Source organism: Miscanthus floridulus, chromosome 2 (genome assembly GCF_019320115.1).
Source record: "Miscanthus floridulus cultivar M001 chromosome 2, ASM1932011v1, whole genome shotgun sequence".
Taxonomy (NCBI): Eukaryota; Viridiplantae; Streptophyta; class Magnoliopsida; order Poales; family Poaceae; genus Miscanthus; species Miscanthus floridulus.
In genome coordinates, this window is record NC_089581.1 from 106,039,856 (window position 1) to 106,052,083 (window position 12,228).

The 12,228-nt window shown below is 44.8% G+C and overlaps 1 protein-coding gene across 1 annotated transcript; it reads left to right on the plus strand.

Annotated features, from left to right (window-relative positions):
- The first annotated feature begins 286 nt into the window (after window positions 1-286).
- LOC136539305 (AT-hook motif nuclear-localized protein 10-like) lies at window positions 287-4,654 on the plus strand. The gene is made up of 6 exons (XM_066531258.1): window positions 287-647; window positions 921-1,659; window positions 1,760-1,812; window positions 3,011-3,142; window positions 3,639-3,800; window positions 3,907-4,654. Exons 2-6 carry the CDS (start codon window positions 1,089-1,091, stop codon window positions 4,237-4,239), a joined length of 1,251 nt encoding a protein of 416 aa, XP_066387355.1. The 5' UTR covers window positions 287-647; window positions 921-1,088; the 3' UTR covers window positions 4,240-4,654.
- Window positions 4,655-12,228: the final 7,574 nt, after the last annotated feature.

The following is a 12,228-nucleotide window of genomic DNA, read 5'->3' on the forward strand; positions in this document are numbered from 1 at the left end:
CTAATCAACTTGGTGTTTTCAATCCTTTTTATTTATTGATGTTTTGAATTTGGGGTAGGGGCTGGTAGCGGCTTTTTGTTCGTGTGTTTTGCGGTGGAAAATGGAGGAGTAAAAAGGTGGGAAAGCGTAGTTATGACTTGTCTCTCTTTCTCACGAACTCCGAGCCAAAAAGCGTCCCCACACCCCTCAACTCCGTCTTTTATTGCTACCCTAGCTGATGCTAGCAGTAGGGTGATGCAGTGCACAAAACTGGTCCGCTCTCTCCGCCACACCACACCACACCACACCCGTGCTTGTGCGCGTAGCAAATCTCTTTCTTGCTTGCTGTCCCCCTTTCTTTATTTGCTTCGCCTTTATTAATTTCCATTTCCCGTAATTTCCTCCTCCTTTTCCTTCCTCGCTTCCGGTCCTCGCTTTGCTTTCTCTCACATGCACCTAGGCAGCACGCAGCAGCAAGGCTAGGCTCGAGGCTCCCATCCATCTCATCTCATCCCATTGCATGCGAAACAAGCAAGCAAGAGGTCAAGACGAGCAGTGAGTGAGTGAGTGGCGTTTGGTGTGAAGTGAGGAAGGAGGACGAAGCGGGTCATGGCATGGTGATGGACCTGCTGCTCCCGTCTCTGCCGATCCAATCACTTTGCCCCTAGGTACCGTACAGGCGTGCGCGCGGGCATCAGTCACCTTCCCCTCCCCTGCTTTCTTGATTTTTTATCCGTCTCCTAGCTCTGGGTTTTAAAAATTATCTCGTGTGAGACCCACTTTTTCGACCACGAATAATATTTTTTCTTAAATAAATAATATTTTTTTCTCACAATACTTTTTAGCCCTGCTTATCTGTCAAGAGCGTGTGCTTTCTCGCTTAATCTCCATGTTACCCGCTAGTGCTCTAGTCTTAGCTAGCCTTGCTGAGCCCCTTGCAGTGTTGGGAGGAGAAGGACAAGGTCTCTGATCAGCTGAGCTTGTCTGGTCAAAGCTGAGAGCCCGGTTGTGCTGCGAGTCCAAGCTCGACAGGACCACTGCCACTGTGAAGCACAACGGCAGCGACAAGTCGAGGAGGCGGAAGCTGCCAAGCGGATAGATCTACGCAAATGGAGACCAAGGACGTGTCGCCGCTCCCCGCCACCACTACCGCCGCCGCCGCCGCGGCGCCCGTGCCTGCACCGGCCTCTCAGCCGCCGCCGCCGCTGCCGGCGGCCCCTTCTTCTATGGCGCCGCCGCAGCACCAGCACCAGCCGCCGCCGCCGTTCGCGCAGCAGGCGGCCCCGGCTTCGTCGCCTGCCGCGTCCATGCCCGGCGGCATGCGGCTCTCGTTCGACCAGATGTCTGGGAAGGCGCCAGGGGAGCAGCACCACCACTCCGCGCCCATGCTGTACGCGGCGCCACCGCAGTCCGTCGCGGGCGCGGGCGCACCGGGGGCCAATGTGCTGGGCATGGGCGAACTGATGCGCAAGAAGCGCGGGCGGCCGCGCAAGTACGCGCCCGACGGGAGCATGGCTCTGGCGCTGGCCCCCATCTCCTCCGCCTCAGCCGGCGGCGCCGCGGCCCCCGGACAGCAGCAGCACGGCGGGTTCTCCATCAGCAGCCCCACGTCCGACCCCAACGCCAAGCGCCGCGGCCGGCCCCCCGGCTCCGGCAAGAAGAAGCAGTTCGAAGCCCTGGGTACATGTTTTTCTCCCGTACTAAAGAGCGCTGGCTGGGTACATGCTTCTTGCGCGCGTCTTGTCTCACCAGTGCTGTGCTCGTTTCTTGGCTCGTGCAGGTTCTTGGGGCATCGCCTTCACCCCTCACATCCTCGCCGTCAAGGCCGGCGAGGTAAGATTCACAGATCTTGGTTCAACTTTCAACGTTTTGCTGCATCCTTGCGGTTGCTGGTCGTAAATGGCGTAGATCTGCGAGTCCGCGCGTCTCCTCTGAGTGCGCATGTCATGTGGTGGCTTCTTGCCACAAGGCCAATTCACCGGTGCTTGCTGTGACCTTTGTGCTCTGTTCTGCCATGCCGTTGGGAAGCCCGGCAGGTTGTGAGCTTGCGTGGCGTGGGTGTTCGTCAGATTCCCGGCACGGCTGCCAGTTGACCGGGCCCACTGTCAGTGGTGGCAAGCTGGAGTACTGGTGGGTGATGCACTCGGGCCTTGTTTAGATGACTCCCAGTTTTTTCACTCTCTCCATCACATCAATTTTTAGCCGCTTGCATGGAGCATTAAATGTAGGTAAAAAAAAATAACTAATTGCACAGTTTAGTTGAAAATCACGAGATGAATCTTTTGAGCCTAGTTGGTCCACGATTGGACAATATTTACCAAATAAGACGAAAGTGGTACTATTCATCAAGTTGCAAAAAGTTGCAATCTAAACATGGCCTCGGTGTCATTCCGGATTCTGACTGATAGTCTGGTGTGCTGCGAGTACCATGAATCCTGCGGTGTACGATGAGGGGCTCCAGGCAGCTGGCACCTTTTGGTTGTGCAGTCCTCACTCGGCTCTTGAGTGAGGTGAGGCCATGGAGCATGGACTGTGTAGGGTAGCTGGGTGAAAGGATTGCTTATGCTGATCAAATTACTCCATGGTAGCAAACATTATATATTAATTAATTGCCTCCTAATATCGTTGTGTTGGTGAATCATGATGGCTGATCGGATTTGGTAGCATGGATGCAACATACTACTTTACTGGTGTTTTGCTAACCTTATTATCAATTAAATTGATGATCTTGAGTGGTAACCAAAATTTACTTTTAACAGTTGTTTGAATTGGATTAACTGTGTGGCCTGTGCATCTTGATCAACCAATCTGGAACTGAATTGGATATTTTCATCTATCTGCTTCAACATTTGCTTGCAGCAAAGCCGCATAGAATTCTTCTGTGCAAGCTGTTAGCGCATGGTGCAAGGCCAAGCCATGCATTTGGTCGTGCTTTTTTTATTTCTTTATGGCTATGAAGTTATTTCTTCATTTATTGCCAGTGTGTCAAAAACTTGAATTTCTGTTCTAATGTCTGCCTCTTGCCTGACAGGATGTTGCTTCAAAAATAATGACATTCTCACAGCAAGGCCCTCGCACAGTCTGCATTCTTTCTGCGAATGGTGCAATTAGTAATGTTACACTTCGGCAGCCAGCCACATCTGGTGGACTAGTTACTTATGAGGTATGGTGTTCTACTGCTTTCGAGCAAGTGGATGTATATGTATTGTTTTTTAGAATGGTATCTGAATTTCATGAGATTTTCTCCAATCTTCCATAGTAAGTCACTGATCATCTTGGATATTGGGTTGATAAGAATGCCACCTGGTAGGTGGGAAACATTGGCTTTCAGTTAAGGAAGGAGTATATTGTTGTTAGTTATTTTTCCTGACTTAGGTCATCTGAAATGGATTCACAAGCACATCAACTGACTTTCAGTTCACCTACTAATTCTTTTTAGCCTAGTGTTTGGATTTTAATTGGGTTGCAACTTTGACGCGAAGGTTGAATACTTGGATGCCATCTGGCAAAGTGTTTGGTCTAGTTGACACATGTAACGTACCACCTTATGAACAACAGCGTCTGAAACTAACATAGATGCTCTGAGCAATTAACTTTACAAGTTATGCCTGCTGTTCATTGCTCCACCTGACAATGCTATGTACATTTTCTTGTGGCAGGGGCGCTTTGAGATCATCTCGCTATCTGGTTCTTTCCTGCTTGCGGAGGATGGTGATACTCGCAGCAGGACTGGTGGCTTGAGTGTTGCACTTGCAGGATCTGATGGCCGAGTTCTTGGAGGGTGTGTTGCTGGAATGCTTATGGCTGCAACTCCTGTTCAGGTCCGAACAACATGTAGATTTTCTTCCTCACCCCAGCTGACATCTGATCAATTGCTTTATGTCACTGATCACTTGGTATTTCTACCTGTGTCTGATTGATCATCAGGTTGTGGTGGCTAGTTTTATCGCAGAGGGAAAGAAATCAAAGCCAGCTGAAGCACGGAAGGTTGAACCGATGGCTGCTCCTCCACCACAGATGGCTACCTTTGTGCCAGCTCCGGTGACCACCAGCCCTCCCTCGGAGGGAACATCCAGCGCATCATCTGATGACTCTGGCAGCCCAATCAACCACAGTGTGATGCCGTTCAACCACTCTAGCCAGCATCAGCACCCTCACCAGCACCAGAACATGCCGCCTGCCTATGCATCTGGGGTTTGGTCCCTCTCAGTGCACCAGCAGAATAGGCATGACTCTGACATGAAGATGATGTCGAACTAATAGTGCTCAACCTAGCGCCTCTTTTGTTGGTTGGGCTGGAGTGGAAGGAAGCTGCTGATGGTTGGTACTGCTGCTATGAGAAACGGTCTTCTTGCGTCGTCTGCAATGATCAGTGACGTCATGTTGCTCTGATCAGTGACGGGTGTCTGCTATAGCTAAGTTAGCTAGGAGAATTAGGGTTCATGGTCTCACCTGCTGTTGTTCCCCTGAGTAAGATTAATTTAATTTGAATTAGCCGCTGTTGTAATGCTGTAGCCGGTGTCCTAAAGTTACTTATCAGTCAGTCCCTAACGCGAGTTGTGATGGGTGCCTGATGAGATCTTCACCTTCTAGGCTAGTTAAAATACCATTTCTCTAGTACTATGAATCATGAATCTACTTGGATACTTCGGTTTAATTCAGGAATTTGATCGTATTCTGATTTGTTTTGTTCTATTTTGTTCTGCTGCTGATCATGTATGCATTCTAACTGGAAGTATTTAAGTGATGCGAGTGACTGCCACGAGGCAATTTGCGCTGCTGCTACGTCTGAATGAGGATTTGTTTGAGCTAGAAGTTTGCCTAAAGTGGACAGCAGATAGCACTTCAGCTGAAGGAGATTGCTCGACTGGCAGTTCGCAGATTGGTTCCTATCATTATCCTTTTGGAAGATGCAGATTAGAGATACAGATAGGGTCAAGAGAAATTTAGCCTACGGTAATCTCTGCTACGAACCAATGTGTCCATCAATCCACAAGATTAGCACCCATACAATTTGCTCAGCAAATGGGGAGTAATTCCGGGATACAATTATCTAGAGGTTCTAGGGAGTCGGAAGGAGCTAGAGCGTTGGGTACTTGGCTCCTTTTTTTTTTTTGAAACAAAGGAATGTGGGGGAGATCTCTACAGTAGATTTTATAAATAATTTAAGCAACGGTCAAGATTACAAACCTGTTTTAACTGAAAGCATCTAACCAAAAGCAAAAGGAAGACCTAAGGTCCTCCCTGAGTCTAACGGATTGCAAATTACATTGATGCCTGAAATTTACAAGCCATAGAGAAGGAGTTGGGTCTCGACGCTGAAAAATCGTGTTGTTTCTAAGTTTCTAGAGCTCCCATGCTGCAATTAGGGATGCTTCAACGAAGAAGTCCAAAGCATGCACCTCATTGGCCCTCATCAATCTTTCAGCTAGTGGCAGGGAGACATCCCAGGAGAAGTTAATTGAGGTCCAACACTGAACCACAAACGGGCACATAAAGAAAAGATGATCAATATCTTCATCAGCACCTTGGTTGCACATAACACAGAGTACATCATCTTGTATGTTCAGGTGCCTTCTTCTTAACATCATCTTCGTATTTAGTCGGTCCATCAACACTAGCCACGCAAAAAACTTCACACGAGGTGTGCACTGAGATTTCCAGAGTACCATGAAGTAAGGAGTCAAAGCCATGCCACTGAAGACATGATTGTAGAACCGCCGTGATGAATATTGGGGTCCACATAGCATTGTCCAGAAATCTGCGGTGCTATCATCATATTCCAAGGTGACAAGGTGATTCTGTAGATCCATCATCTCCTGGTACTCTATTTGTACCACAAGATAGCTTGTATCGTGTAGAGAAGTTACTGGTATTCTTTGTACAAGGCTCAAAACTAGATTGTTTTATAGATATATTGTCCCCCTGCCTACTGGCTACTGCCAGGTCCTCTATTTGTTCCACAAGATAGCTTGTATCGTGTAGAGAAGTTACTGGTATTCTTTGTACAAGGCTCAAAACTAGATTGTTTTATAGATATATTGTCCAAATGCAAGGCATTTACAACGAACAGTTTTATCTAAAAATTTTACAACAAACAACTTGTTGACATTGATTTTGTTTTTACCGTAGGAATTTTTCGATTCTTAATTCTCAATTATGTTAGTTCAAAGTTCTTAGTGGTATTTACATCTTTTTTCAACCGAGAATCCGATTCCAAGTAAAAAATAAATAGGGTCATAGTTACTATGCTTAAATCATTTTTTAATACTGTACCTTAGGAATGATATGAAGAATGTGCAAAGTTTCATGTTAGGAAGATCAATGACTCATATAGATTACTTAACGGAAAATGTCCCGAAGAAACCTAACGAAAAACTAAAATTCAGAAAAAAGTAGAAATACTTCCTTTTTTGACAAATCACATAGAGTTCACGATTTAACAAGGTTCTCAAATGAATCATTATCACAATTAAAATGATTTAGGAAGAGAGATGAGTTAGTACGAAGGATAAGCCCCCATTACAAAATTGGAAGTTTTGAATTGAATCCATTTTTTAGTTATTGCATTCTTTTCTTTTTTGGGAATGCCACCACTTGGACTTAGAACCAGAGTACTGCTTTCTCAGATTGGGCCTGTTTGGTATAACTCTAGATTCAGCCCTTCTGGCAACGCTATTTGGGCTGCTCCTGCAGCAAAGTCTATATGTACCACAGTAGTTAGAAAGAAGGAAGTAGGCTGCCAGTAGCCACAACAGCGGAGAGAAATAGCTTCTTAAGCCTTGTTTGTTTAGCCATATTTCTGCCCAGGTTCATTCCACCTCATCAAAACCCATATAAAATTAGCTTAGTATTCCTAGTGAAACCTTTTCTGGTCACCAATCCGTAACAACCAAACACAGCCTAAGTGGAGCAGAACGTTTGGTAAACAGTTTATCATAAAAATAAATAAAATGCCCTTCTATTTTTTTCTTTTCTATTTATTCCCCAAGCTATTTGCTTCCCCTCTCTCGATTGGCTCTCTGTTGTCTGTTCCTCTCCCCCGTGACTCCATAATCCGTATCCCCGTGCCGTGGTTCCTTGCGCGGCCCCTCCTCCCGTCGCCTCCTATTCCCCGCGGCTCTTTGCACGGCCGCGCCTCGCGCCGCTCGCTCTACTGTTGCAGTTTGTTAGTAGTACTGTTGAGTTCTTTTTGAGTGGAAGTAGTACTGCTGAGTGTTGACAACAGCTTCGTTGCTTTGGCAATTGGGCCAAAAGGCCCAAAAGGCCTGAAACAGCGGCCCAACCATTCATCTGGGCTGCAGCATAGTAGTATCCACCATAGTCCACGCACTAAAAAATCCCTCTTTGATACCCTTCTTTCCCTTCCACCAGTCGGTCCTCACTCTTTTCACGTCTTCCTCCTCTTCGCAGTTCGCACCTGTCCCATTCGAGAGCTCCCTCCATTGCCGTCCTCGAGTAGCTTGCCCGTCCACGGAAGCGGATGGCCTCGATGCCCCTGCGGTGGGGAATTGCGGTAGATCGGTGAGGAGGATAGGGAGCGGATGGAGGCCACCCTGACGGAGGCGCTGGAGTGGCAACGGCGATGGCCCTGATGATAGGGCAGACAGGCAGGGTGCTCCCAGTAATGGGCGTGAGCGGGAGGTGGACGCGGGTGCGTACGCTGGGCCGTGGCGCGTTGGAGGCGGAAGTCTTCCTAGCTGCCGACCAGGCGTCCACCCCTTGTGGTGGAGGCAGCGGTGGCGGTCAGGCAGCTACGGTCTGCCTCTCCACGGGCGAGCAGTGGTCGAGCAGCAGCGCCAGTTAGGGGTGGGGAACGGGGAAAAGTCTTTTCTTTTTTAGAGAAACATTGTTTGCCGTGGTGGGGGAGCAGGCCTGTTGGCCAGTCCGCAGGGCCATCTAGAAGCGTCCGGACGACGGACACGGGAAGGACACCCGCGGTGAAGCATTATCCATATATTAAATTAAAGATAAGACTCGTCACAGGTAGAGAAAAAAAAGCAAGAGACTCATTTTTGGATGAGTCTCATGAGTACAAAAGAAACTTTCATAAGTTTTAGGGAACTTTTAGGTTAAAGGAGGGTAACTAGATCATGTTCTAGGAAGATACCTGGTTAGGGAACCAACCGCTCAAATCCGAATACCCAACTTTATTCAACATTGTTCCTAGGAAAGAAGCAAAGTATGAATATTATTAAATCAGGTCCACTTAATGTTGATGGTTGAGGGCATTAGTGAGAAACAAGGTACTACGAACCACCTAGTAGCAAGGATGGCTAATATTAACCTGCAGCAGGGTAATGATAGTTTTATTTGGAGTTTACATAAAACGGGTTTATTCACAATTAACTCGATGTACAACTATCTAATCAATAATGGTTTAAAAGTATCATAAGTAGTTTGGTAGCTTATGATCCTTTCAAGTTTAAAATCTTTATTTGGTTCTTTAGAAGAGGGGCTATTCTCACTAAGAAAACTTGGCAAAGAGGAATTGGAATGGAGATAGGTTCCGTTGTTTTTAAGCAAACTCATCTTTTCTTTGAATGCTCACGTGTCATGTTTTTGTGGAGAGCAATCCATATGGTGTTAGAAATTAATCCATCTCGAAATGCCCAAAACTTATTAATGTATGGTACCCTTGGAAAGTTAATAAGAATCTTCTATCAGTCTTACTGATTGGTGCGGCGACCATTTTATGGTCATTCTGGCTAACAAGGAACAAAGTTGTTTTTGACGATTGTCAATCCAATTCTCTTGTAGGTGTTATTCATGGGACCCATTGGCTTGTGTTCTGAACCGAATTGTAATGCAACATTGTGAGGGTCAACAAGCACTCATGGTGGAGGCTTGTCAAACTTTAGAGACTACGACAATAAGACTCTTTGCGTTCAATGCATGGCCTCCTATATTTAGAATTGGGTTTTGAGTTGATTTTCTTATTAAAAACTTTGTTTACCCAGAGTTGTTAAGTTGTAATAAGTTGGTTTGGTTCCTCTTCAGTGGAGGTGAAGCCGGATACTCTTTCCATTATTAAAAAAATGCACCTAAGCAAACCACGTCACCCACTAAAATTCATTCATGATGTCCGCAGCGACGCGGTGGGTATGCTTCTAGTGTATATATAAATTATTAACCCCACCGATCTACTAACCGTAAACAATAGTTGGATAATATATCTCAACGATGGGATCAAATTAAATCTTGGGCCGGCGGTCCCAACCGCTAGCTGGACCACCTAGCACCAACTCCTTGATTCAGTTAAGCGGTGCTTCGTTCCCCTAGCCCTGTCGCACCAAGAACTGCTTCTGATACTTCCCTTTCATTTCAGCGTCAGGTCCTTTCTTTTCAGTTGTTATTCCTCTGCATTTATCGCCACTGTCCCTGCACGGTTGGAGAGCTCGTATTTTTCTTGTGTTCGTGTTCGTCATGTGAAAATTACGTGCCGATATTATGTGACTTTGTGAGTGAACAATAATACCGCCGTACTCCACTGACCACTGCTGTATATAGGATGGTTCAGGTCACAGGGCTAGCTAGCGAGGAGTGTCTAGGAACCTGCAGTATGAAACACAATTATTTTATATTTTATGGACGCAGAAAAGAATTCCCTTTCAGGCCAAAATATTGGATTTTTTTTATTGAAAATGCGTAGGTGCTATATCTTTTTTATTTATACCTGCCATCATCACTTCTGGTTTTCTTTTTGGCGATGGTTGAATGCGTCATCAGAGAAGTTTCAGGCAGTCGATTCTGACGAGCTGCTCGGAATTATATGTCCATGTAGTAATATAAGTAGAAGGGAGATATCGAGTGTGAAAACATGCATGACTTATGTGCAAACAAACTTGGTTATTCTCTACACATCACATGTGTAGAGTTCACATATATACTTCGTCCATTACAAATTGTTGACGCAAAGATCGTTTTCACGTCAAAAAAGCTTGCACACCCAAATTGCAAGAGGATCACTCGGACCACTCAAAAATCGAATCGTGGTGAGGCAAGAAAAAACGGCTTAGGCGATCTGCCTTGGAGAAAAACCTTGGAATGCCTCCTAGGAATGAGCCCGTCGGCGATTGAAGGCGAACTAAGATTTTACAGGGTTGGTAAGGCCACGTGGAACATCCACAAACTTCATCAAAAGTTGTCGAACAACAGATACTAGGGTTGGAATAGATAGGGTTTGGAGAAGGTAAACAACATATTGATTTTGTTTTCGATCAATTGGATACCTCAATTGATTGTGATCCTCTTATATATAGAGAGGGGGTGGTCTTATCCCATAGGGGTCAAAATCCCTTGCATTCCATGCAAAATACAATTCCAACTTTGTCTGAGTTGCCAAAACTGATTTAGCTGATTTCCAAGGGCTAAATCATCCAGGTAGCGTAATTTCATCGTCCGAACTCCAAATTCGATATTCAATACTCCCATTCCCCTCTAAAATCTCATTTCCCTTCCCATCAAAACTCCCACTCCCACAAAACAAACAAAAGATTTCTAAACTCTCATCTCTAAATTCTCGTTCTCTCCCATTCCCTGCTTTCAATTACCCCCGAACCAAACGAGCCGAGAGTGCATTTGGTAGCGAGAAACATTTTAGATGCTCAGTAGAATACTAGAATCGTCACCCAATGCTACAAAGAGAGAAATGTTTCAGGGAGAACCACTTGGAACTAATTGTCGTTTTTGTATTAGTCCAGAAAAATACCAAAAATCTGGTTTCTCCTGATTCTAGTTGTTCCGATACCCCTCCAAATAGAATTATCAAACTACATAATTAGATTTTGATTTAAACATGATTGATTATATGATGGACCAGGTTATAGGAGATCATGGTTGCTGAAAGACCGAAAGTCCAACTTATTTCCAACCGATTGTCCAACTTGCCAAACTAAAAAGGATAAAATAGGATTTTTTTTTTCACTTTAACCAACATAATCACCATAATCCATTGACCCAAACACTTTGATTATTATAAATCCATAGTATTGATTATAATAATCCTATACATAATTCAGATTATAATAATCTAGGTGTGATCCAAACAGGCCCCTAGCTTTAAGAATCCAGCAAGCTAACCAAACACTTTTGCGAAATAATTCTGAATCACTAGAGAAACATTTCTGAAGGAAATCTCTAGACCCGGAACGTTTCTACCAATATCTAAAACCCTGCCAAACACGTCCGAAATTTCAAACTTTCAGTTCGGAAGGTGTAGTAATAACATGTCAAGTCCAGGGGAATCCAAAGCTAGCTAGCTGTCCCTGACCTGTCTCTTTCAGAAATCAGCGAAAGTCTTACATATCCACATGCAAAGTATTCTATAGCAGCCACTGCTTTCGCTGACCTGTCTCAGTTTATGTTCTTTGTTGATCAGTGCCGGTCTTAATTATTAGAAGACCTAGCTAGCTGTCCCTTTCACAGCCCTTTGTTTATAGTAAATTAACACTCGATCGATTTCCTTAAGTTAAACAATACCATCATGACTTGGATTGGCTACCTTTGTCGTCGTTTATTTCATTTCCCATTTGCTAATCTATCTCCACCAGTAGTAGCCGTAGATCTATCTTCTAAATATAAATCGGGTCGCATGTGGGAAAAAAAAAACTTTTAACCTTGCATTATTAGATCTCAATAACAAATACAAGGGCCTATGGGCAATTATATATATCATGTTTCTATATAGAATATTACAAGTAGAAATAATTATTAATGGTCAAAGAGATTGTGTGCTGACGTCCAAAATGAAAAATATTGAGTGATAGATGAAAATTTTTAAATAATGTTTTTAATAATTAATTGTGAATCTAGAATAATTACAGATATAGTATCCCATCGGCCTTCCAATAGGTGATAGGGCACCTATCGGTCACACAGCGGACGATTGGCCTACATAGCACCGATGTGGTAGCCGTCAGTTGCTCGAAGGGCCTATCGATGCCGATAGGAGCCCTGTCGGCAATGAGGCGGCAGCCGGATAGCCGATAGGCCTGTCGCCCCATGTGCTCCACTGTTGCTACATTTAATACATATGTAGATATTACCACTGATTGCCAAATGTATAGATTTTGGGATTCTATCCAATCAAGAAAATTAACTTGAACTATCACATATGAAAAGCTACATAGATTCACAACACTGTGAAGTGAACATATAGCTCAGTTGGTTGAGATTCTTTACGGTGGAATCTGCTCACTAGGTTTAAATCCTGGACTCGACGAGGGTACTTAATTATATTTCTCCAGA